Below are 26,381 nucleotides of genomic sequence, written 5' to 3'. Positions count from 1 at the left end.
TAACATGACACACCCCTCTCTCATCACTATGAACATTCCTTTACATATGAACCTTAACCCCAGTAGTGCCCCTTATACAGTACCCCAGTATACAATGTCCCCAGTAGTGGTCCCTCTAATGCAGGCTCCTAGTAGTGCCCCTTATACAGTACCCCAAGTAGTGGTCCCCCTTATGCAGCTCCCCATTAGTTCCCCTTATAAAGTGCCCCCAGTAGTGGTCCACCTTATGCTGCACCACATTAGTTCCCATTATAAAGTGCCACCAGTAGTGGTCCCCCTTATGCAGTGCCCCTTATATAGTGCTCCCAGTAGTGGTACCCCCTATGCAGTGCCCTTTATATAGTGCCCCCAGTAGTAGTCCCCCCTTATGCAGTACCCCCAGTGGTGGTACCCCCTATGCAGTGCCCTTTATATAGTGCCTCCAATATAAGTGCCCACAGTAGTGGTCTCCCTTATGCAAGCCCCCAGTAGTGATGCCCCCATTCCAGTGCCCCTTACACAGTGCCCCCTGTAGTGGTCCAGGTCCTTCCAATGTAGTGCCCCCAGTAGTGGTCCCCCCATTGCAGTGCCCCTAGTAGTAAGCCCCTTATATAGTCCCCCCATTAGTAGTCCCCCCTGTAGTAGTCCCCAGTAGAGGTCCCCCATCCCGATGCAGTGCCCCAGTAGTAGTCCCCCCCAGTAGTGCCCCAAGTAGAGGTTCCCCCTCCCATTGCAGTGCCCTCAGTAGTAGTCCCCCCCAGTAGTGCCCCCAGTAGAGGACCCCCTCCAGATGCAGTGCCCCCAGTACTTGTAGTAGTAGTAGTCCCCCCCTCCGATTAGTGCAGACAAATACAAGTAAGAAAAAAAAATACACTTATCTGAATCCACGCTCCGACCACTACTCCCGCCGCAAGTCAGTCCTCCCGGGCTTGCGCGCTCTGCATTATGGGAGAGATGTCATGACATCTCTGCAGGAGCCGGAAGGCGGAGCTCATGAGTGAGCTCCAGCCCGGCTCTTGCAGTGGGCGCAGCAGCCAATGAGAGTCTGTCTGACTCTCATTGGCTGCTGGTTAACACACACATAGCCGCCACACTGGCGGTGATGTGTGTGTAAAAATGCACAGCCTGAGCCCTCCTCCCACCCTCCTCCTGGTGCTATTGGGTAAGCGCTCAGGGGGCGGGAAGGGGCTCGGTTATGCAGCACAGGACCGGCGCTGGGGGCGCAGGGAAGCCTAGCGCCGATCCTGTGTATAATGTGTAGTGCTGACTGCACTCACTGCGGTCGGCATTACACTGGCTACTAAGATGGGCCAGTACCATGGCCGGCAGCGCCCCCAGCAATGCCGGACCTACAGCGCACAGGGCACACACCCTGCTCGACTCCCCCTTAGGTATGTCACTGGTATCCAGGATACAACTTGAGAAAGCTGTAACCCTGGCTCAGCTCTGATGCAGAGGTGGATTTACCACTAGGCAACGCAGGCGCACACTTAGGGCTCAACTGGGATGTATAATTGAGCAGGGCAGAAGGCTTTTTTTTTGCTGCCAGGCTCCAGCAGGCTGGACGGGATGGAGCTTAGCCCCGCCCCCATGCATCGTAGAGCAGCACTCTAGTGTCTCCTCCTCTCCTGCACTGGTGAGGTTACTGCCTGACAGTTCTGCTGCCTTGCCTTTACTATCTTGGGCAATAAAGCTCACCACCACCTCCACAAAAGGTGGGGGGAGAATTGGGACTTGCTTAGGAGGAAAGTCAAGTGAGGCGCCTGCCAGTGCCTTTACTGTTTGCAACAAGGGGGAGGGGGGCTAGTGGAAGTGAGGTGCTCGCCAGTGCCTTTACTATTTGCAACAAGGAGGAGGGGGGCTAGGGGAAGTGAGGTGCTCGCCAGTGCCTTTACTGTTTGCAACAAGGGGGAGGGGGGCTACGGGAAGTGAGGTGCCTGCCAGTGCCTTTACTGTTGGGGGGGAGCTAGGGGAGGTGCCTGCCAATGCCTTTACTGTTTTGGAGGGCTAGGGGAGGTGAGTGCCTGCCAGTGCCATTACTGTTTGGATGGGGGGCTAGGGGAGGTGAGCTGCAAAGATCCCTCCTTGCTGTGTCCTATTACCTCAATAATCTCCCTTTGGCTCCCAGTGCAGTCCTTCTGTGAGCCGGGGCCAGGAGAGGGCACAGCAGCGACAATGATGGACCTGCACAGAGCTGCGGGTCTATATATATATATTAGGGGTGTGCATCAGCCACTTTTCGTGTTTTGTGTTTTGGCTTTGGATCTGGATCTTTCTTCGTGTTTTGGAACTGGATTGGTTTTGCCAAAACCACCCTTCCGTGTTTTGGGTTCTGGGTTTTGTGTTTTGGATCTGTAGTTTTTTTGAAAAAAGCATAAAAACAGCTAAAATCACAGAATTTGTGAGTTTTTCTGCTCCTATGCTATTATTAACCTCAATAACCTTAATTTCCACTCATTTTCAGTCTATTCTGAACACCTCACACCTCACAATATTGTTTTTAGGCCAAAAGGTTGCACCGAGGTAGCTGGATGACTATGCTAAGCGACACAAGTGGGCGGCACAAACACGTGGCCCATCTAGGAGTGACACTGCAGTGGCAGACAGGATGGCAGTTTGAAAAACTAGGCCCCAAACAGTACATAATGCAAAGAAAAAAAAGAGGTGCAAGATGGAATTGTCCTTGGGCCCGCCCACCCACCCTTATGTTGTATAAACAGAACATGCACACTTTAATAAACTAATCATTTCAGCGCCAGGGTCTGTCACACGACTGTGGCTGAAATGAATGGTTCGTTTGGGCCCCCACAAAACAAGCTGGCAATTAATCTGTCCCTGCACAAACTGGCTCTACGGAGGCAAGTTGTCGTCCTCATCCTCCTCATCCACCGATTCCTCACCCTCTTCAGTGTTGTGAACATCCTCATCCTCATAGAGTATTAATTTGTCCCCGCTGGAATCCACCACCACAGGTCCCTCTGTACGTCTGGAGGCTGGTCTCCCTGGAAGAGTTGATAATTAATTTTGATGATCATCTTCTCCACATTTTGTGGAAACAACCTTCTACGCCTTTCGCTGACAAGGTTCCCGGCTGCACTAAACACTCTTTCGGAGTACACACTGGAGGGGGGGCAACTCAGGTAAAATAGAGCCAGTTTGTACAGGGGCCTCCAAACTGCCTCTTTTTCCTGCCAGTACAGGTACGGGCTGTCTGACATCCCTACTTGGATACTGTCACCAATGTAATCCTCCACCATTCTGTCAGTGGTGACAGTATCATATGCAGTGACAGTAGACATGTCAAAAATTGCTGGCACGTCCTTCAGTCCGGACCAGATGTCCAAACCGGCCCTTGACTTATGACACAGGCGCACTCTTGGCGCTGCTCCTTTGTTGATGCATGTGTGGCTACTGCGCATACATTTTGCACACAAACACAGAAAAAAAAGAATTGTTTATTTTTTGTGGAGCACACTTTGGGGGTTACACCACCCTTTAACAGACTTATGGGACACAGGCGCACGCTTGGCGCTGCTCCTTTGTTGATGCACGTGCGGCTACTGCGCATACATTGCGCACACAAACAGAGAAAAAAGAATTGTTTCTTTTTTGTGGAGCACACTTTGGGGGTTACACCACCCTTTAACAGACTTATGACACAGGCGCACGCTTGGCGTTGCTCCTTTGTTGATGCATGTGCGGCTATTGTGCTTACATTTCGCACACAAACACAGAAAAAAAAGAATTGTTTATTTTTTGTGGAGTGCACTTTGGGGGTTACACCACCCTTTAACAGATTTATGGGACACAGGCGCACGCTTGGCACTGCTCCTTTGTTGATGCATATGCGGCTACGGCGCATACATTTCGCACACAAACATAGAAAAAAAAGAATTGTTTATTTTTTGTGGAGCGCACTTTGGGGGTTACACCACCCTTTAACAGACTTATGGGACACAGGCACACGCTTGGCGCTGCTCCTTTGTTGATGCACGTGCAGCCACAGTGCACACAATTCATAAACACAGAAAATAATTTTTTATTTTTGTTGGAGTGCAATTTGGGGGTTACACCACCCTTTAAGAGATGAGCCAGCCGGCCCTTTACTTATGGGACACAGGTGCACGCTTGGCGCTGCTCCTTTGTTGATGCACATGCAGCCACAGTGCACACAATTCACAAACACAGAAAATAATTTTTTATTTTTGTTGGAGTGCACTTTAGGGGTTACACCACTCTTTAAGAGATAAGCCAGCTGGCCCTTTACTTATGGGACACAGGCGCATGCTTGGCGCTGCTCCTTTGTTGATGCAAGTGCAACCACAGTGCACACCGGGCCTGATTCAGACCCGCTCGCGAACGCTATGCGCTCACAAGTGGGTCAATGGTGGCCCAGTGCACATGCGCACGACCGAGCCGGCTCCGTTGTACGCATGCATGAGACCCGGATAGCGACGGGCAAACCGTCGCTCCGGGTCTCGTACCAAAGGGGGCGTGCTGTCGATGTTGAGTGACAGAACGCCTCCTTTGGAGAGTGGGCCAGGGGAGTGGCTGCCCAAATGGAGGCGTTCCCATGTGAACGCCTCCGTTTGGGAGCGGCCCCACTGACATCACGAGTGATGTCAGTGGGAGTGCTTTCGGTTCTGAGCCGAAAGCACTCCAGGGCTTGCGGCAATGAGACCCTACCACAAGGGTCTCGTCGCAAGCCCGATGGTACCGATGGTCTTGACCATCGCGACCATCTTCCTGGCCGCTCGCTAAGGCTGTGGGTAGCCACCCACAGCTATACGAGCGGCCAGGGGGCCGCTCTAAAAATCAAGAAGGCCGGCCCTGATTCAGAGCGAGCGCTCTGTCAGAGCGTCCGGCTCTGAATCAAGGCCTGAGTGGACAAAGCCCCTATGGACAACAGCAGCACAACACAGCCCAGCCTGACCTAGCTTCTACTCTCCCTCTTCACTGTCCACAGCCAGAGTGAGAAATGGCGCCGACGCGGGGACCTTTTATTGAATCCAAAACCCGCGAGATCCGGAAGGCGGGATGATGATGTTTTGCCTCGATTTCAGTTCCGAGTCAGGCGGGAAAACCCGAACCGGACTCTGTTCCCGGCTCGGATCGGGGGGGCTCGGGGGGGTTCGGATTTCAGAAATCCGGACCCGCTCATCCCTAATATATATATATATATATTTATATATATATATACATGCAGGGGGGGTTTCTGTCTGCCTGGAAACCCCCCTCCCCAGTCCACACCATGACCACAATAGAAATAGTAATATAATAGAATGTTACTATTGCTGCATGTTCTTCTCAGTATCACAAATGAAATAATTAGCACCACCTGTGGTACTTTTAACATGTATCAGCCAGTAATAAATCACCTGTGCACCAACTAGGAGATCTGGAAACATGCACTGTTAGAGATGTACTGCAATAGAGCCCAGCAGTATGTACATACAGTATATGTCCAGGGCAGAGCTAGGTTCTTCTGCTGCTCTTCCAGGCTCCTGGACTTGCTCCATTGCTGTTGAATGGTGCTCACATCTAAAATAAATACATTCTGCTCAGGCAGGATGGCCCTACTGACGCATCTAATGGCTTACTGTGATCACTGGTCCTGTATATGCTGTAATTATTATACATAATACACTTTGTATGATGCTTATTAAAGTACTAATTCTGCCTCACTCTAAAATTAAGCATTTGGAAACCCCCCTCTGGAAATCCTGCGTTTGCCACTGAGATATAGATATATATATATATATATATATATATATATATATATATATAATAAAGGCTTTTTTTAGCATAGTGCTGATGGCCATTGTAAATGCCAATTATGAGTTCCTTTACGTGGATGTTGGCAAAAATGGACGAGTTTCAGATGGTGGGACACGGTATTCTACGAACGGATGATGTCCGGGAACCTCCATTTACCACCTGCCTCCCAGTGCCACAATAATATTAATTTCATATTTGTTGCCAATGCATTAAATGAACATCCGGTATGCAGTCGGGATGCCGACAGTCTAAATCCCGAGCGTTGTGATCCCGACTGTTTAATCCCGGCAAGGGTCTACTGACAGGCATCGAAATCCTGATGCCTGTCATTTTACCTACGCTGGGAGCCTGGCGCCCAGCATCCCAATCGAAGGTAAGCCGGGTGCCGGGCGGGGACAGCAGCGGGGGGGGTTAGGTTAAGGGCTCCCGGGGGGGCTTAGGGTTAGGCAACCCCCTGGGAGGGTTAAGGGTAAGCTAGGAGAAGGGGGTTAGGGTTAGGCACGGTGGTAAATCATACCGATCCCTGAACATCCTATGAAAACCTTTGCACAAAGGGGTTTAACAAAGGAAAGATGGATATTCGTCTGTTGAAGGGTGGTGTGACCCCCAAAGTGCGCTCCAAAAACAATAAAAAAATATTTTTCTGTGTTTGTGTGCGCCTTAGCCGCACGTCCATAAATATCACATAAATGGAGGTTTGGAGAGGGATGTAGAGGGTTTGCAAAGAAGCATGTGTAACAGGTTCTTGGAGGGGGAGATGCCAATCGCCTTATTCACCAAAGATATGACTTCATCCCAATATTTAGATATCATGGGGCAGTCCCACCACATATGCATAAAAGACACTGCCTCCAACAAAGATCTGATGTCCCTGGAAAAATCTGGTGCAACTTGGTAGGGACCAGATACCACAGTGAGTAGACTTTATAAGAATTTTCTTTTATATTGGTATTAATAGATGCTCTAGCCACCCACTGTCTGATGTCCACCCAATCATCAACCTCTAAGGTATTATCTAAGTCCTGCTCCCAGGATAGCTCAAATGGTTCTTTAAATTCGGAGGGTGAGGGGGATAATAGCGAGTAAAAACATAATATAGAGCCCTTGCACCCAGGATTGTAAATGCATCTATGTTCAAATGGGGTCGGTTGACGCATTTTGTGAGATTTACAAAGTGGTCGAATGTGGCCCCTTCCTACGCTAACACATACATGTATATGGTTGAATAATCCTTGTTCTTTACAGTATCTGATATTCGAAATCACCTAACATTATACTTACGATTTATAGATGATTTATTAATCATCTGGAAGGGTGAAAAGTCTACATTGCAACAATTGTTGGACAAACATAATAATTAGAAACACGCAGCACAACTTACTTATAACATTCAGCCAGTATCGATCCAATTTTTGGATGTCAATATTGAATTAACAAATAATTCACTGATTACCTCATTGTTTGTGAAACCAACTGACAGAAATACAATACTTAAAAATTATAGTTTTCATCCCACATCATTATGTAGGGGACTACCTTATTCGCAATTGTTGAAGGTTAAACGTATAACCAATGATGAACATCAAACAGAGAAGGACATGGAATTGATGGTAAATAAATTTATCACAAGGGGCTATGACAGAAAATTAATGGAAGATACTAAACAGAGTTCTTTCAATACTCAGAGATGAGACATTGTCCCCCAAAATACATCAAGAACAGTCATTTAATTTAATTCCTTGGGTCAACACTTTTACAACAAGAACTTGTGCGGTAGTTAAAAAAGCTAAACATCTTTGGCCATTGATTAATACAGACACTGAGCTCCAGCTATTATTGAACTCTAAGATCCTACCTAGTTACAAAAGAGGTCCTAATTTGAGAGATCAATTAGTCAAATATGATATAGCTCCATTAAAAAAGAAAAAATTGTCCAATACTAATTTCCTTACACAGAAAACAGGGTGTTATCGATGCTTAGGATGTTTAACATGATGGTGGATAATTTTTTCCATCATCCACATTCAGGAAAATTTTTTACGATTAATTATCCTTTAACATGTACATCCAGGTTTGTAATATATTTACTAACATGTCCATGTGGACTATGCTACGTGGGAAAAACACAAACTCAATGCAAAGAACGCATGGCGAATCATCGCACTGCTATAAGAGCAGCCCTTATCACAGGAGTTAGTGAACAGCCAGTAGCACATCATTGTGCTATTGCAAAATATAGTGTAGCCGGTATGCGTTCCAAAATTATAGATCATGTGCCCATGAATATAAGAGGGGAAGACAGAAATAAATTGCTCCTTAAATTGGAATGCAGATGGATTTTCCACTTGAACACAATAGCCCCTAAAGGGTTAAATGAGAATCTTGGTTTGCAATGCTATTTGTAATATATGACAATGTGGATTTAATATCATGTCTCCGGCATGTGGTGAATTAGCTTCATTTTATATATGTATGATATTAACTACTTTGTCTTAACGGTGGTTTTATTGTTTTTTGTTTTGATCTTTCCAGATTTGATCCGATTATAGTTTATGTATAATGGATCACTATAGCAACCTATGTACTGCCTCATTGGATAGCCGGAGGGACGCATCCTGATGACGTCACCAGATGATCCGTGTATTCCAATACAGCGTGAGTCTCCGGGGGCGTCGGAAGGTGATCCCGGCCGGCTGTCTGCAATCAGGTAATCTCTTGTGTGTATAAAAGTATGTATTATGTCATTTGCTCAGTTTCCCTGACGACGGACTAACCTCCGAAACGTAGGATATTAAAGGCATTTTACTCCATACTACTCAGTCTGCTAGTGCCGCCGAATTGCTTGCTATATATATATATATATATATATATATATATACATATATATATATATATATACTGTATATATATATATATAAATATATATATATATTAGGGATGAGCGGGTTCGGATTTCTGAAATCTGAACCCCCCCGAGCCTCCCCGATCCGAGCAGGATCCGAGTCAGGTTCGAGTTTTCCCGCCTGACTCGGATCTGAATTAGAAGAAAAACGTCATCACCCCGCTGTCGGATTCTCGACGGTTTTGGAGCGGCCAGGATGATGGGCTTGCGACGAGACCCTTGTGGTCCCCCCCAAAGGGGGCATGCTGTCACTCAACATTGACAGCACGCCCCCTTCGGTGCGAGACCCGGAGCGGCGGATTGCCCTGGCTTGTCTGTTGAAAGGTGGTGTAAGTGTACCATAAAGGCTGTAGTCCTAAAGCGGTGCTGTAGTGTTGTCCAGGCGGTGCTCTGTCCATCAGGGATGCTCCCCCAAGTGCAAAAAAAATAAATATTTCTGTTTGTGTGCACTGTAGCCGCACGTGCATCAGCAAAGTTGCACCAAGCGTGCACCTGTGTCATAAGTAAAGGGCCGGCTGGCTCGTCTGTTGAAGGGTGGTGTAACCCTCAAAGTGCGCTCCAAAAAAAAAATAAAAGAATATTTTTCTGTGTTTCTGACTTGTGTGCGCTGTAGCCGCACGTGCATCAACAAAGTAGCGCCAAGCGTGCACCTGTGTTGTAAGTAAAGGGCCGGCTGGCTCGTCTGTTGAAGGGTGGTGTGACCTCCAAAGTGCGCTCCAAAAAAAAAGAAAATAATATTTTTCTGTGTTTGTGTGTGCCTTAGCCACACGTCCATCAATATCACATAAATGGAGGACAAAAATTTTTCCGATAAAAATAAAATAGGGAAAGGTCAAGAACCACTTCCTCCTAGTGCTGAAGCTGATGCCACTAGTCATGACATAGACAATGAAATGCCATCAACGTTGTCTGCCAAGGCCGATGCCCAATGTCATAGTAGAGGGCATATAAAATCACAAATGACAAAGTTCAGGAAAATTACCTTGAATAATAAATTTAAATTGTCTGAGGAGAAACTTTAAATGCCAATATGCCATTTACGACACGAAGTGCCAAGGAACGGCTAAGGTTCTCCCCTTATGTTCCTGTGTAGTGGTTCAGCTTCACATGACAATGGAAGCCCTCCTCCCGCTACAAAAATCAAACGGGTTAAGCTGGCAAAAAAGCTGGCAAATAACTGTGCTTTCTAATGCTAAGAAGATATCACAAATCCCCATGGAGAGTCCAAGTGTGGCGGTTGCGATGCCTGACCTTCCCAACACTGGACGGGAAGAGGTGGCTCCTTCCACCATTTGTATGCCCTCTGCAAGTGCTGGAAGGAGCACCCACAGTCCACTTGCTGATATTCAAATTGAAGATGTCACTGTTGAAGTACAACAGGATGAGGATATTGGTGTAACTGGCGCTGAGGAGGAAGTTGACGAGGAGGATTCTGATGGTGAGGTGGTTTGTTTAAATCAGGCACCGGGAAGACAGTTGTTGTCTGTGGGATGAAAAAGCCCAACATGGTCATGCCTGGGCAGAAGACCAAACATTCCACCTCTTTGGTCTGGAAATAATTCTATCCAAATCCGGACAACAACTGTCTTGCCATATGTACCATATGTACAGGTGGAATAAGTGGGGGTAGGGACGTTAACCATCTAGGAACATCCTCCCTTATACGTCACCTGCAGCGCGTTCATAAAAAGTTACTGTCAAGTCAGAAACTGTGGCTAAGACTGTAGGCAGTCCAGTCACACCTAAATCCCTTTGTCCTGTTGTATCCAAGTGCCTGCAAACCACACCGTTAACTCCCTCCTCGTCAATTTCCTCCTCAGTCAGGATCGGAAATAGTCCTGCAGGCCATGTCACTGGCATGACTGACTCTCCTATCCGGGATTCCTCCGGAGGATCCTGCATTGCTACGCCTACTGCTGCCGCTGCTGCATTTGCTGCTGGGAGTCATTCATCATCCCAGAAAGGAAGTAGAACACCACTACTTCTTTTACTAAGCAATTGACCCTCCAACAGTCCTTAGCGAGGAGGATGAAGTGCGACAGCAGTCATCCTGAAGCAAAGTGGATAACTGAGGCCTTGACAACTATGTTGGTGTTAGACGTGCATCCGGTATCCGCCATTAGTGCAGTGGGATTTAGACAATTGATGGAGGTAGTGTGTCCCTGGTACCAAATCCCATCTAGATTCCACTTCACTAGGCAGGTGATACCGAGAATGTACAGAGACGTCAGAAAAAGTGTCCTCAGTGTCCTAAAAAATGCGGTTATACCCAATGTCCACTCAACCATGGACATGTGGACAAGTGGAACAGGGCAGACTAACGACTATATGACTGTGACAGCCCACTGGGTAGATGTATCGCCATATGCAGCAACAACAGCAGCGTCACCAGTAGCAGCATCTCAGAAACGCCAGCTCATTCCAAGGCAGGCTATGCTGTGTATCACCGGTTTCAGTAAGAGGCACACCGCCGACAACCTCTTAGAGAAATCATCGCCCAATGGCTCTCCTGGGGATTTGTGATATCTGACAATGCCACCAATATTGTGCAGGCATTACATCTGGGCACATTCCAGCATGTCCCATGTTTTGCTCACACAATAAATTTGGTAGTGCAGAATTTTCTGAAAAATGACAGGGGCGTGCAGGAGATGCTTTGGGTGGGCCGAAAAATTTCTGGCCACTTTCGCCATTCAGCGACTGCGTGCCGAAGATTGGAGCACCAGCAAACTCTCTTGAACCTGCCCATCAGCTGAAGCAAGAGGTTGTGACGAGGTGGAACTCAACCCTTTATAGGCTTCAGAGGATGGAGGAGCAGCAAAAGGCCATTCAAGCCTATACATCCACCTATGACATAGGCAAAAGAGGGGGTATGCACCTGACTCAAGCGCAGTGGAGAATGATTTCCATGTTGTGCAAGGTTCTCCAGCCCTTCGAACTTGCCACATGTGAAGTCAGTTCAGACACTGCCAGCTTGAGTCAGGTCATTCCCCTCATCAGGCTTTTGCAGAAACAGCTGGAGAAAGTGAAGGAGGAGCTAAGACGGAGCGATTCTGCTCAGTATGTGGGACTCGTGGATGAAGCCCTTCATTCGCTTTGCCAGGCTTCGAGGGTGGTTAATCTGTTGAAATCAGACCACTACATTTTGGCCACCATGCTCGATTCTAGGATTAAAGCGTATATGGTGTCTCTCTTTCTGGCCAACACAAGCCTGCAGAGGTGCAAAGACCCGCTGGTGAAAACACTGTCAGCTGAAGCAGAACGTGACATGTCAACAGCTCCTTCTTCATTTTCTCCCGCAACTGGAGAGCAGGAAGTTCACTAGGGCTTGCGGTGGACGAGACCCTACCACAAGGGTCTCATCGCAAGCCCGATGGTCGTGATGATCGTGACCATCGCCAGGCCGCCCGCTAAAGCTGTGGGTGGTCACTCACAGCTTAGCAAGCAGCCTGGAGGCCAGTGAATAAAAAAAACGTCCCGCCCTGATTCAGAGCGAGGGCTTGCAAATAGCGAGCGCCTCTGAATCAGGGCCATAGTCTTGCTCATTTCGTGGATGACTTACTAGCGGTCATAACAAATCCAGTATTGTCTCTCCCCAATCTCATGGGGGAATTTGGCCATTTTAGTTAACTTTCAAACTTTAAAATAAACTATAACAAGTCCACGGCTCTAAATATTACTGTCTCTGTGGAGACCATTTTGGCACTCCAGTCCTCATTCCCTTTCTCTTGGCATCCCACCCATCTGAAATATCTAGGTATATTGATACCACGCAACCTATCTAGTTGTTTTAAATCATATTCCTCTTCTGAGTAGGAAACAATTAAACTTCTCACAATGGCTATCGCAGAAATTTTCCTGGTTAGGTAAAATGAATGGGTGTGGTATGATTGACTGCCGGATGTGAGCCCGACAGTTCAAATCCCAACACCAGTATGCCGAAGAGTGCAGATCCCAACGGAGGTAAGTAAGCTATCTAACCCTCCCCTCTCCCTCCCTAACCATAACTCTCCTTTAGGGATGCATAACCCTAACCTCCCCCCCTAGTGCCTAAACCTAATCCCCCCTCCCCGCATCCTAAACCTAACTCTCCCGGGGGGTGCCTAACCCTAACCACACCCTTCTCCTAGCCTGACCCTAACCCTCCTGGGGGTGTGCCTAACCCTAAGTCCCCCGGCTAGCCCCTAAACCTAACCCACCCCCCAGCGGCTGTCTGCTCGTGACGCCCAGCTTACCTCCGTTCGGTATGCCGGAAATGAGGATTTCGGCAGGTGGATAATGATAGGCGTCGGGATTTCAATACCTATCATTAGTCCCCTGCCGGGATTGCACAGTCGGGAAGCCAATTGTTCCAAACAGTACCTATCAATTTACCTACCTGTTATTTACCAACTGTTCATATTGTTATTTGAGATTTTGTTTGGAATGGCAGGAAGCTGAGGTTCAAGCACCAGATATTGTTCTGACAGAAATTATTAGGGGATAGACAACTTCCCATGGTTTTGACATATTACAAGGCTACTGTCCTTCATAGGACAGTGGATTACAGGGCCGTAACTAGGGTTGTGTGACCTGTGCCATGGCACAGGGCATCGCAGGGCAGGGGGAGCTGTTTGTGCCTGTCAATTTTTCTGATTATTATAATTCTCACTTGTAGCTTCCTCTTCTTTTATCCCCAGTATCTCCTGACCTCCCCTATGTCTACCCTGACCCTTCCCCATGAGATCATGGCCTTTTTTCAGGTGCAGTATCTTATGTCCCTATTTAAAATGGGGGGGCACCAATGCTCTCTATGGATCAGTGCACCAAAAAGTCTAGCTATGGCTCTGGTGGATTGGTATCGGAATGCGCAAGAGAAGTAGTGTGTTGCCATAGAATCAGCATCTACCAATTTACGTTTAGATATTATTCCATGGTGCTCCAAATTGAACACCTCATCCAACTGAGGGACCAACTCTGGCGATGTGGAGAAAGTTGAGAACGAGACCTAGTGTGTCCTCTGTGATTTCTCCCCTCACCCCTTAAATATATAATTCCCTTTTCAACCCTGGCAACTCGGGGCGAGTGGCATCTCGGTGGACAGCTTTAGGTTTACACAGATTGGGCAGCTGGGTATCAGGAGAAGTAATTAAGTCCTTTGCTGTTCTATCTAATGAGGTTATTTTGTCTAAGCAAGATCGCTGGTTCTGTCTACAAACACATCATTTTGCCTCCTCTTTGGGAGATATAGCCCAATTCGGTGTACCCCTTTTGAATCCATTTGTAGTTACCATCCCCAAACATGTTGTTTCCACTATTTACCAAATGATCCTTGCTAGTTTTCTTTCTGATGAGACATCCTTTTAGGTAGCGTGGGATAAGGATATGGAGACCAAAAATATTCAGATTAATTGGAATAAGGTATTTCAATATGCCAGTGCATGTTCGTCTAGTTTAGAAGTTATAGAAACACAATATAAAGTTCTAACGAGGTGGTATTACTGTCCAGTGGTTATACAGAAGTACTCTCTGGGGGTGTATCCCCTTTGCTGAAGATGCAAGAATGATAGAGGTACAATGTTCCATATCCGGTGGGATTGTCCATTGATTTCACCTTTTTGGGCTGGGGTCATAACTTTATCATAGAAGATTGTGGGTTTTTCAGTTCCCACAAGCCCCGATTTTTGGTTTCTATCAAATACTACCATTCCTCTTTCTCGGTATAAAAATCTCCCCTCAAGCATATGAACAATGCTGCTAGAGCAGTAGTTCCGCTACGCTGGGGAGCTTCCCAGCCACATACTGTTTGGGTCTGGTGTCAAAGATTAGATTTTTTATATGCAAATGGATGACGTATTTCAGAGGCACAACCTGATTTCACTGCTCGGTGGTTTAGTTGGCTAGACTTTAAACTTACCTCCTCATATAAAGCTCTGATCCCACGAGGCTCAGATTGATTGACATTCCTATATTGCTTTGACAGGATTTGTTATTCTATGTCCTGTGACGCCGCTGATATTTTAGCTAATGCTGGGTGACCTGCTAGTAATCACAGTATTTTCATTGTATCTTCTTTACCCCTCCTTATATCCTTCTTTTCCCTATGTGTTTACTTCCCCTTGTTATGTTTTCATGATATTTACTAAGTTTTAAAGAACCGAAGGTTCACAATTGTTATAGTATGTAACTCTATGTTTATTGTAAATTTATAGTCAGGTGCATACATATTGGGACATTGACAGAATTTTCATATTTTGGCCTCTATTCACCACCACAATGGCTTTGAAATGAAACAAACAAGATGTGCTTTAACTGCAGACTTTCAGATTTAATTTGAGGGTAATTACATCCAAATCAGGTGAACGGTGGAGGAATTACAACAGTTTCTATATGTGCCTCCCACTTTTTAAGGGGTTAAAAGTAATGGGACAAACTAAACAATCCTATATCTAACTTTCACTTTTTAATACTTTGTTCCAAATCCTTTGCAGGCAATTACAGCCTGAAGTCTGGAACGCATAGACATCACCAGACGCTGGGTTTCATCACTGGTGATGCTCTGCCAGGCCTCTACTGCAAATGTCTTCAGTTCCTGCTTGTTCTTGGGGCATTTTCCCTTCAGTTTTGTCTTTATCAAGTGAAATGCATGCTCAATCGGATTCAGGTCAGGGGATTGACTTGGCCATTGCATAACATTCCACTTTTTAGCCTTAAAAAACTATTTGGTTGCTTTTGCAGTATGCTTCGGATCACTGTCCATCTGCACTGAGATGCGCCGTCCAATGAGTTCTGAAGCATTTGACTGAATATGAGCATATAATATTGCCCTAAACACTTCAGAATTCATTCTGCTGCTTTTGTCAGCAGTCACATCATCAATAAATACAAGGGAACCAGTTCCATTGGCAGCCATACATGCCCATGCCATGACACTACCACCACCATGCTTCACTGATGAGGTGGTATGTTTTGGATCATGAGCAGTTCCTTTCCTTCTCCATACTCTTCTCTTCCCATCACTCTGGTACAAGTTGATCTTTGTCTCATCTGTCCATAGGATGTTGTTCCAGAACTGTAATGGCTTTTTTAGATGTTGTTTAGCAAACTCTAATCTGCTCTTCCTGTTTTTGTGGCTCACCAATGGTTTACATCTTGTGATGAACCCTCTATATTCACACTTGTGAAGTCTTCTCTTGATTGTTGACTTTGACACATATACACCTACCTCCTGGAGAGTGTTCTTGATTTGGCCAACTGTTGTGAAGGGGTTTGTCTTCACCAGGGAAATAACTCTTCTGTCATCCACCACAGTTGTTTTCCGTGGTCTTCCGGGTCTTTTGGTGTTGCTGAGCTCTCCATTGCGTTCTTTCTTTTTAAGAATGTTCCAAACAGTTGATTTGGCCAGACCTAATGTCTTTGCTATTTCTTTAATGGGTTTGTTTTGATTTTTCAGCCTAATGATGGCTTGCTTCACTGATAGTGACAGCTCTTTGGATCTCATATTGAGAGTCGACAGCAACTGATTCCAAATGCAAATGTCACACCTAGAATCAACTCCAGACCTTTTACCTGCTTAATTGATAATGAAATAACGAGGGAATAGCCCACACCTGTCCATGAAATAACTTTTGAGTTGATAGTCCCATTACTTTTGGCTCCTTAAAAAGTGGGAGGCACATATAGAAACCGTTGTAATTCCTACACCGTTCACCTGATTTGGATGTAATTACCCTCAAATTAAATCTGAAAGTCTGCAGTTAAAGCACATCTTGTTTGTTTAATTTCAAAGCCATTGTGGTGGTGAACAGAGGCCAAAATATGAAAATTCTGTCAATGTCCCAATAATTATGCACCTGACTGTGTCACAAGCGTGGAATTTAGGAGCTGTGTTCCCGGACTGGGCCTTGGATCTGTATTATTTGGCGCAGATGCTCGCTGGAGGAGGCTTGGCTTAATGAAGTTTCTCCGCATGAGAGGGTGCAGCGGACTGACAGGGGTTTGAGGAATGCGGCAGTAACGAGATAGCTAGGAAGCTGCGTGGAGCGGCTGGATAGCCTAGGGTAGACGTTGGTAGCTGAGTGGCTATGTGGAGCGGCTGGATAGCAGTGGGTAGACGTAGGTAGCTGAGTGGCTACGTAGAGTGGCTGGATAGCCGTGGGTAGACGTTGGTAGCTGAGTGGCTACGTGGAGCGGCTGGATAGCCGTGGGTAGACGTTGGTAGCTGAGAGGCTACGTGGAGTGGCTGGATAGCCGTGGGTAGACGTTGGCAGCTGAGTGGCTACGTGGATCGGCTGGATAGCTGTGGGTAGACGTTGGTAGCTGAGTGGCTACGTGGAGCGGCTGGATAGCCGTGGGTAGACGTTGGTAGCTGAGTGGCTACGTGGAGCGGCTGGATAGCCGTGGGTAGACGTTGGTAGCTGAGCGGCTACGTGGAGCGGCTGGATAGCCATGGGTAGACGTTGATAGCTGAGTGGCTACGTGGAGCGGCTGGATAGCCGTTGGTAGCTGAGCGGCTACGTGGAGCGGCTGGATAGCCGTGGGTAGACGTTGGTAGCTGAGCGGCTACGTGGAGCGGCTGGATAGCCGTGGGTAGACGTTGGTAGCTGAGTGGCTACGTGGAGCGGCTGGATAGCCGTGGGTAGACGTTGGTAGCTGAGCGGCTACGTGGAGCGGCTGGATAGCCGTGGGTAGGTGTTGGTAGCTGAGTGGCTACGTGGAGCGGCTGGATAGCCGTGGGTAGACGTTGGTAGCTGAGCGGCTACGTGGAGCGGCTGGATAGCCGTGGGTAGGCGTTGGTAGCTGAGCGGCTACATGGAGCGGCTGGAGCGCAGTGGGAAGGCTACTTAGCTAAACTAAGAAACTAGTTGCACTGGCAACTTGTGTGAGCATTGGGGATCCTTTTATAGTGGGCACTGGGAGCTGACAGGCTGAGAGAGAAGGAGAAGGCTCCTCATTGGTGGAAGTGGGGTCACATGGGCAATCCAAGATGGCCGCGCCCATGGACCGGAGGACAGCGCTTCCTGGAGGTAGTCAGCGGGGACCAGCAGTGAGCAGGAGCCGGCGTGGGAGCAGCACAGCAGCGGGACCCTCCAGAGGACAGCAGCATACAGCGCGGGAGCCGGAAGACAGCGCGGGTCAGCGCCCGCACAGGTAAGCGACGGGGTCTGATTCTGGGGTCTCCAGGCCGGTGTGTGACAGTACCCCCTTCTTCAAGAGTGGCCACTGGACACTTCCTTGGTTTATGAGGAAATTTCACATGGAACGCTTTGACCAGACGGGGTGCATGGACATCGGAGGCATTTATCCAGATTCGTTCCTCCGGACCATAATTCTTCCAGTCGATAAGGTATTGAAGACGGTTGTATCGACAACGGGAATCTAAGATTCTGTCAACTTCGAACTCCTCTCCCTGCTGTGTTTGAACACTAGAAGCTTTAGGCAGGACCTTCTGAAATCGGTTTAAGACTAGTGGTTTTAAAAGAGAAATATGGAAGGAACTTGGAATGCGAAGAAATGGAGGAAGCTTTAACTTGTAAGCCACAGGATTCAGGACTTTGATGATTGGGAATGGACCAATGAATCGTGGAGCAAATTTCATCGAGGGTACTCGGAGTCTTAGGTTTCGGGTAGAGAGCCAGACCATATCCCCAGGTCGGAAATTTGGAATCGCTCGTCTTTGGCGGTCAGCAAATCTCTTGTACCGGGCTGACGTTTTAGTCAGAGAGGAACGAACCTTTTCCCAGATGTTGGAGAATCGTTGAAGGGACATTTTGGCCGCAGGCACACCTAATGTGGGAAGAAGAGGGAAATCTGGCACTCGAGGATGTTGACCAAAAACTGTAAAAAAAGGAGTTGAGCTGGTGGATGTGTGATAATGATTATTGTGGGCAAATTCGGCCCAAGAAAGAAGTTCAATCCAGTCATCTTGGGAGGAGGAGACAAAAGTGCGCAGGAACTGTTCCAGGTCTTGATTGACCCTTTCGGTCTGACCGTTGGTCTGGGGATGATAAGCGGTAGAAAATTTGAGTTTTACCTGAAGGGCTGAGCAGAGTGACCTCCAGAACTTCGCTACGAACTGTACTCCCCTGTCGGAGATGATCTCTTGAGGAAGGCCGTGGAGCTTGAAGATCTCTTTTATAAAGCTCTGGGCGAGTAGAGGTGCAGACGGAAGCCCAGTAAGTGGTACGAAATGAGCCATTTTAGAAAAACGATCCACGATAACCCAAATTGTGTTGTGGCCCCGAGATGGAGGAAGATCAGAGATGAAATACATAGATAGGTGAGTCCATGGCTTAGATGGAATTGCAAGAGGTTGGAGTTGACCGTGTGGAACCCGCCAAGGTATCTTGTGTTGGGCACATTTGATGCATGAAGACACATAAGACCTGACGTCCTTTTTCATCGAAGACCACCAATAGGACCGCTGGATAAATTCTAGGGTTTTAGCCATACCCAGGTGACCAGAGAACCGGGAAGCATGAGCCCAATGCAGTAACCTCTTGCGGAGTTACGGAGCGACGAAAGTCTTCCCAACCGGGGGTATAGAAGATAGTTGAGTAGAGGTGAAGGAAGCGGAATTCAAGATTGGTTGGGGCTGCTCCATGGGTAGATCAGGGTTGCTCGTCATGGAACGGGAGAGTGCGTCGGCTTTGAGGTTTTGTGAACCGGGGCGATAGGAGACTTTGAAATTAAATCTGGAGAAAAACATTGCCCACCGGGCTTGACGAGGGTTCAAGCAATTTGCAGATTTAAGATAAAGGAGGTTCTTATGGTCAGTAAAAATGGTAATGGGGTAATGAGCTCCTTCTAGAAGATATCGCCATTCTTCGAGGGCTAGTTTCATGGCGAGTAACTCTTGATCTCCAATGGTGTAGTTCTTCTCTGCAGGCAAAAACTTCCGGGAAAAGAAACCACAGGGATGAAGTTTTTCATCTTTAAATCGCTGGGAGAGCACTGCACCGACACCTTCAGAGGATGCGTCCACCTCCAGGATAAAGGGCCGGGTGGAGTCTAGTTGCTTTAAGATGGGAGCGGAGATGAAGGCTTGCTTAAGAAGTTGAAATGCAGAGGTAGCTTCGACGGGCCATATAGTTGGATCTGCTCCCTTGCGGGTGAGGGCTGTAATCGGAGCTACCAGAGTCGAGAAACCTTTTACAAACTTGCGATAGTAATTGGCAAATCCTAGGAATCTTTGTATGGATTTTAAGGAAGAAGGAAGAGACCAATCAAGGATGGCTTGTAGTTTTGACGAATCCATTTGAAGGCCTGTTCCGGAGATAATGTATCCCAGGAATGGTACACTTGAGACCTCAAACAGACACTTCTCTAATTTGCAAAACAGTTGATTGGACCGCAACCTCAGAAGGACTTGTTTGACCTGGTCTCGATGAGTTTGGAGGTCTTGAGAAAAAATCAAAATGTCGTCTAAGTAAACAACCACACACTTGTACAAGAGGTCCCGGAAGATTTCATTGACGAAAAACTGGAAGACGGCCGGAGCATTACAGAGGCCGAAGGGCATAACGAGATACTCGTAGTGCCCATCCCTGGTGTTGAAGGCCGTTTTCCATTCATCGCCTGGACGGATACGAATTAAATTATAGGCTCCTCTTAGGTCGAGTTTGGAAAAAACTGTGGCTCCCTTGACTCTATCAAATAACTCTGTGATGAGAGGAAGAGGGTAGCGATTCTTAATAGTTATTTCATTAAGACCCCGGTAGTCAATACACGGGCGCAAGCCATCTTTTTTTTTTACGAAGAAAAATCCAGCCCCTGCTGGAGACGTGGAAGGTCGAATGAAGCCTTTATTTAAGTTTTCCGTAATGTACTCCGACATGGCCTGAGTCTCAGGGAGAGATAGAGGATAGGTTCGGCCCCTAGGAGGATTCTTCCCGGGAATCAGATCTATGGGACAGTCCCAATCATGATGGGGAGGTAACAGGTCTGCGCTCTGTTTGCAAAACACGTCCTGAAACCCATCGTAGGCTTTGGGCAGGTCTGTAGAATCCCGTACAACGGAAGATCTGATAGGTATTACCCGCTGAAGGCAACCTTTGAAGCAATTGGAACCCCAGGAGATTATTTGCATGGTGGTCCAATTGATTTGAGGTGAATGTCTCTGTAGCCAGGGTAATCCGAGGACTAAAGAATGAGAGGCTTTGGGAATCACTAGGAAGGATAGTTGTTCGGAATGGAGCACCCCAATGGTAAGTTTAAGTGGTGTTGTACGATGGGTGATGGTTCCACTAGAAATGCGACTACCATCGATGGCGGTTAAAGTGATGACTCGAGGCAACGCTTCCATGGGGATTTGATGCTTCTGGACAAATTCAGTAGTGACAAAGTTCTCTGCCGCTCCGGAATCCAGGAGAGCTAATACAGCTTTGGAACCTCGAGGACACTTTAAATGAGCCTGGATGGTGGAATCAGACTTCCTTTGTGATTCAATGGCAACTCCTAACTTAACCTCTCTTTCATAAGTTAGGAGGAGGCGTTTCCCGGACGAATGGGACAAGTTTTAACTAAATGTTGAGGAGATCCGCAGTACATACAGAGGTTCTGCCTCCGCCTTTTCTGACGCTCCTCAGCCGATAAATGAGAGCGGTTGACCTGCATGGGTTCTTCGCCCAGAGGAGGAGAGGGTAAGCGGGAAACTGGACGTGGCCTTCCACGATCAAATCTGCCTCTTTCCAAGGCACGCTCCCTGTGACGGAGATCCACCTTGTTGCAGAGGGAGATTAACCCATCCAAACTGGTTGGAAGGTCACGGGAAGCTAAGTCGTCTTTGAGCCTTTCAGAAAGGCCACTCCAGAAGGCAGCGATGAGGGCATCCTCGTTCCAATTGACTTCTGAAGCCAGAGTCTGGAACTGGACTACGTATTGGCCGACGGTCCTGCTGCCCTGACGGAGGCGTAGAATATCAGCTGATGCAGAGGTGGTTCTTCCGGGATCATCAAAGATTTTGCGAAATGTAGCAACAAATTCGGGGTAGTTGGAGAGCAGGGGATCCGACTTCTCCCAAAGGGGCGAGACCCAATCGAGTGCTTGGCCAGAGAGTAGAGAGATGATATATGCCACCCTGGTTCTGGCCGTCGGAAAGTTGGCGGATTGTAGCTCGAATTGGATTTCGCATTGATTTAAAAAACCCCTGCATAATTTGGGGTTGCCATTGAACTTGCTCGGAGGGGAGAGCTGAAGACGAGCAGGAGGTAGAACCGGAGGAGCAGGTGACACCACAGGAGGAGAGGCGGCTTGGGAGCCAGCGGGAGCGGGATGAGCCAGTAAGGACTGGATGTTGTCCAGGCGTGACGACATATCTTGGATAAATTGGATCAGCTGAGCCTGAGAGGTCTCCTGTCTTTCCAGACGGAATAATACATCCTGCGAGGCTTCTATCCCAGATCCTTGACCACTTGCCGAGTCCATCGGGCCAGTGCAAACTGTCACAAGCGTGGAATTTAGGAGCTGTGTTCCCGGACTGGGCCTTGGATCTGTATTATTTGGCGCAGACGCTCGCTGGAGGAGGCTTGGCTTAATGAAGTTTCTCCGCATGAGAGGGTGCAGCGGACTGACAGGGGTTTGAGGAATGCGGCAGTAACGAGATAGCTAGGAAGCTGCGTGGAGCGGCTGGATAGCCGTGGGTAGACGTTGGTAGCTGAGTGGCTACGTGGAGCGGCTGGATAGCCGTGGGTAGACGTTGGTAGCTGAGCGGCTACGTGGAGCGGCTGGATAGCCGTGGGTAGACGTTGGTAGCTGAGTGGCTACGTGGAGCGGCTGGATAGCCGTGGGTAGACGTTGGTAGCTGAGCGGCTACGTGGAGCGGCTGGATAGCCGTGGGTAGACGTTGGTAGCTGAGTGGCTACGTGGAGCAGCTGGATAGCCGTGGGTAGACGTTGGTAGCTGAGTGGCTACGTGGAGCGGCTGGATAGCCGTGGGTAGACGTTGGTAGCTGAGTGGCTACGTGGAGCGGCTGGATAGCCGTGGGTAGGCGTTGGTAGCTGAGCGGCTACGTGGAGCGGCTGGAGCACAGTGGGAAGGCTACTTAGCTAAACTAAGAAACTAGTTGCACTGGCAACTTGTGTGAGCATTGGGGATCCTTTTATAGTGGACACTGGGAGCTGACAGGCTGAGAGAGAAGGAGAAGGCTCCTCATTGGTGGAAGTGGGGTCACATGGGCAATCCAAGATGGCCGCGCCCATGGACCGGAGGACAGCGCTTCCTGGAGGTAGTCAGCGGGGACCAGCGGTGAGCAGGAGCCGGCGTGGGAGCAGCACAGCAGCGGGACCCTCCAGAGGATAGCAGCGTACAGCGCAGGAGCCGGAAGACAGCGCGGGTCAGCGCCCGCACAGGTAAGCGACGGGGTCTGATTCTGGGGTCTCCAGGCCGGCTTGTGACAGACTGTATATACTGAAGTATAATTTTTTGTGCTGTGTGGGAGGGAGCTGAATGTCTGCATACTGTGGGGGGTGTGGTTGCTTGGGCCAGGGGTGTGACCATGCAATAGCATCATTGTGGCCCCATCAACTCTTCACACTGTGGAAATTAATTGCATTGTGAAGCAGGGGGTGGGGCCTTGATGACACGTTTCAGCGAATCACATCACCGCCCCCTTCCCCAGCTGAGGTTTTTTTTATCAATAGTGTGGAGGGGGCTGGAGGGGTCGGCAGCTGCCGGGAGGCTTTTCTGCCTATCCAAGGGGCCGGGAGTGGCACCCAATATTCGGGAGGCTCCCGGCCAAATCTGGAGGGTAGGCAAGCCTGGGGTAGTCTGACTTGTTTGTGAGATACTAGGGGGTATATTAGTAAAGTGCCAGTCTTTAGAAGTTGAGATGTTACCCACAGCAACCAATCAGATTCTACTTAACTAATCTATCACCTTCTAGTAGAGACTAGCTATAATCTGATTGGTTGCTATGGGCAACATCTCCATCTCCACTTCTAAAAACCTGCACTTTAGTAAATATACCCCTAGGTCTGATGACTTCTTATGTATGAATGTCTCAATAAAATAATATAAGTTTACCATTATATGTAAGATCTGATTATACCAACAAAAGTAATATACTGTATTGTTATAGAGATTTGAGAATGATATAATTGATAGTAATGAAGTGAAATCCTGTTACCGGAGTCTTGCATAAATGACAGACTTATAGCAGTTCTAACCAAACATGGCAGCTACTCTCACTTTTAAGTGGGAGCTCCCGCTACCCCGCAAAATAAAGGGAATCCCCCGCTTTCCCCACTGCCCCGTCAGAAATCTGCACTGCGAATGCGCGACTCAGTCCGGATGTGACAGGCGCTGGGTTTGAGATTGCACGACATGCGTGTGTGGACATCATGCTTACTGTAAGCCAACCACCGCGGGGTTGAGAGTGAGTAGCGGTGGCCGGCCGCCTAACCCAGCCCGATCCCAGTGCGGCTGTATAATGTGCGCGGGTGGTCGGCAGTGTTGTGCTGCGGCAGTGCTGCTTTTAAGGCCACAGTGCCCTTACCTCCTCTCCACAATGAGGCGGGACCCGCTTCCTCCTCCGCGGCAGTCAGTGCCATGAGAACTGAGCAGCAGCAGCAGAGTCATCATGTGTACCAGGTAAGTAACTGCTGACTGCACACTGGCCTGGGGATGGGCTGATTATGTGGTGGTATTATTATTATATGGGGAGAGGTGACTGTACAGTGATATATGAGGGGACACAGCTCACAGTACACACTGATTATGTGGTGGTATTATTATTATATAGGGGAGAGGTGACTGTACAGTGATATATGAGGGGACACAGCTCACAGTACACACTGATTATGTGGTGGTATTTTTATTATATAGGGGAGAGGTGACTGTGCAGTGATATATGAGGGGACACAGCTCACAGTACACACTGATTATGTGGTGGTATTATTATTACATAGGGGTGAGGTGACTGTGCAGTGATATATGAGGGGACACAGCTCACAGTACACACTGATTATGTGGTGGTATTATTATTATATACGGGGGAGGTGACTGTAGAGTGATATATGAGGGGACACAGCTCACAGTACACACTGATTATGTGGTGGTATTATTATTATATAGGGGAGAGGTGACTGTACAGTGATATATTAGGGGACACAGCTCACAGTACACACTGATTATGTGGTGGTATTATTATTATATACGGGTGAGGTGACTGTACAGTGATATATGAGGGGACACAGCTCACAGTACACACTGATTATGTGGTGGTATTATTATTATATAGGGGAGAGGTGACTGTACAGTGATATATGAGGGGACACAGCTCACAGTACACACTGATTATGTGGTGGTATTATTATTATATACGGGGGAGGTGACTGTAGAGTGATATATGAGGGGACACAGCTCACAGTATACACTGATTATGTGGTGGTATTATTATTATATAGGGGAGAGGTAACTGTACAGTGATATATGAGGGGACACAGCTCACAGTACACACTGATTATGTGGTAATATTATATAGGGGGTGGGGACTGTACAGTGATATATGAGGGGGAATAGCACAGCTCCCAGCACATACTATTGTGGTATTATATAGAGGAGAGGACTGTTTAATGATATTTGATACGTCCTGCACTGCTGCAACAGTATTGAGACATCAGCCAACACACAGCAACTGGCAGCCGTTACTCTTGCCCGCAATCCCCAGCACCTGCATTTTGCAGTATACAACCCTGATCTCCCGTTATTGCTGGCATCTCACCCCTAAGTAGAAATAGATATGGTAGTGTATAGATCCCTTTCAGTAGATGTACCTGGAAATGACGTAGAGTGGGGGCGGAAGTGCGGTTTCATGCCTATAAAGGACACCAAAAGTAGAAATTTGTTCGCTCGCTACGCTTCACTCGTCACAGGTTTATATTTCCCCTCTATGTGCACATGGATAGTAACTAATGACGTTGGACAGTGAGCGATGACGTCGGGGTACATCTGTTGAAGGGGATCTATTCACTACCAAATGGATATGCCCATAGGTAAAGCTAGACACGCCCTTTGGGCGGAGCATGGCACACCTCCCTCGAAGGCACATACTACAACCGACTATAATCTCCCTGAAACTCATTTTCAAAAGTAGGCAAGTATGCCCTGGCCAGGTAAAAAAGTACTTTGCCCGCTGGTAGCCACATGCGCTCAGTGTCACAGAGCTCTGACACTGTCATTGCTTTTGTAATAACAGGGATTATTATTTAAATAAGCCACTTACATCCCTCCTCACCTCCAAGAAAATCAAAGATCATATTCACCTCAGTAATGGGCACCTGCTCCTTGCTGAGGACATAATTTATCATGTTCATCCGACGCACAAGTTTGACCAGTGGCATTTCAGCAGTCATCTTCTTTTTGTTGTCCGTCTCGATAATGGCCAACTTCTCTATCTCCTTTGTGAGGACATCACTGATCACGTTAATCCTGTACACAAGGTTTTCCAGTGGCATAACGGCAATGATCTTAGGCAAACAGCCCTATAGCACCCGAGAGTAGAGGAGCTTGATGTTATGTAGGATCGTCTTGGTGTTATTGGTAACCTCCCCGGGGGCAGCATGGCCAGTAATTTTTTGTTACCCTTTCTTCCCTTATGCAGCGTCACATCAGATGATTCACTGTCCATCGTTTGGAAATTAGAAACTGCAGATACCAGGAAGGGAGGTGTCTGAGGGGGGGTAAGTGTGACAGCCAATCTTCAGTCTTTTTTGAGTCCTTATTCAAAGATGTAAATCAGGACCTT

The 26,381-nt window shown here is 47.7% G+C and overlaps 1 protein-coding gene across 1 annotated transcript in view; it reads right to left on the bottom strand.

Moving 5' to 3' along the window:
• Positions 1-26,091, bottom strand: part of LOC148454577 (uncharacterized) — an 88,261-nt gene extending 62,170 nt beyond the window's left edge. Inside the window, exon 1 of the mRNA XM_088460755.1 lies at positions 25,900-26,091. Within this exon, the coding sequence (XP_088316881.1) occupies positions 25,900-26,091 (192 nt within the window). The remainder of the gene's footprint in view (positions 1-25,899) is intronic.
• Positions 26,092-26,381: the final 290 nt, after the last annotated feature.

This window comes from Taudactylus pleione, unplaced genomic scaffold (genome assembly GCF_031769625.1).
Source record: "Taudactylus pleione unplaced genomic scaffold, aTauple2 ptg000977l, whole genome shotgun sequence".
In the NCBI taxonomy this organism is placed as follows: Eukaryota; Metazoa; Chordata; class Amphibia; order Anura; family Myobatrachidae; genus Taudactylus; species Taudactylus pleione.
The sequence above is the reverse complement of the archived record's forward strand: the minus strand, read 5'-3'. Positions and strand labels throughout refer to the sequence as shown.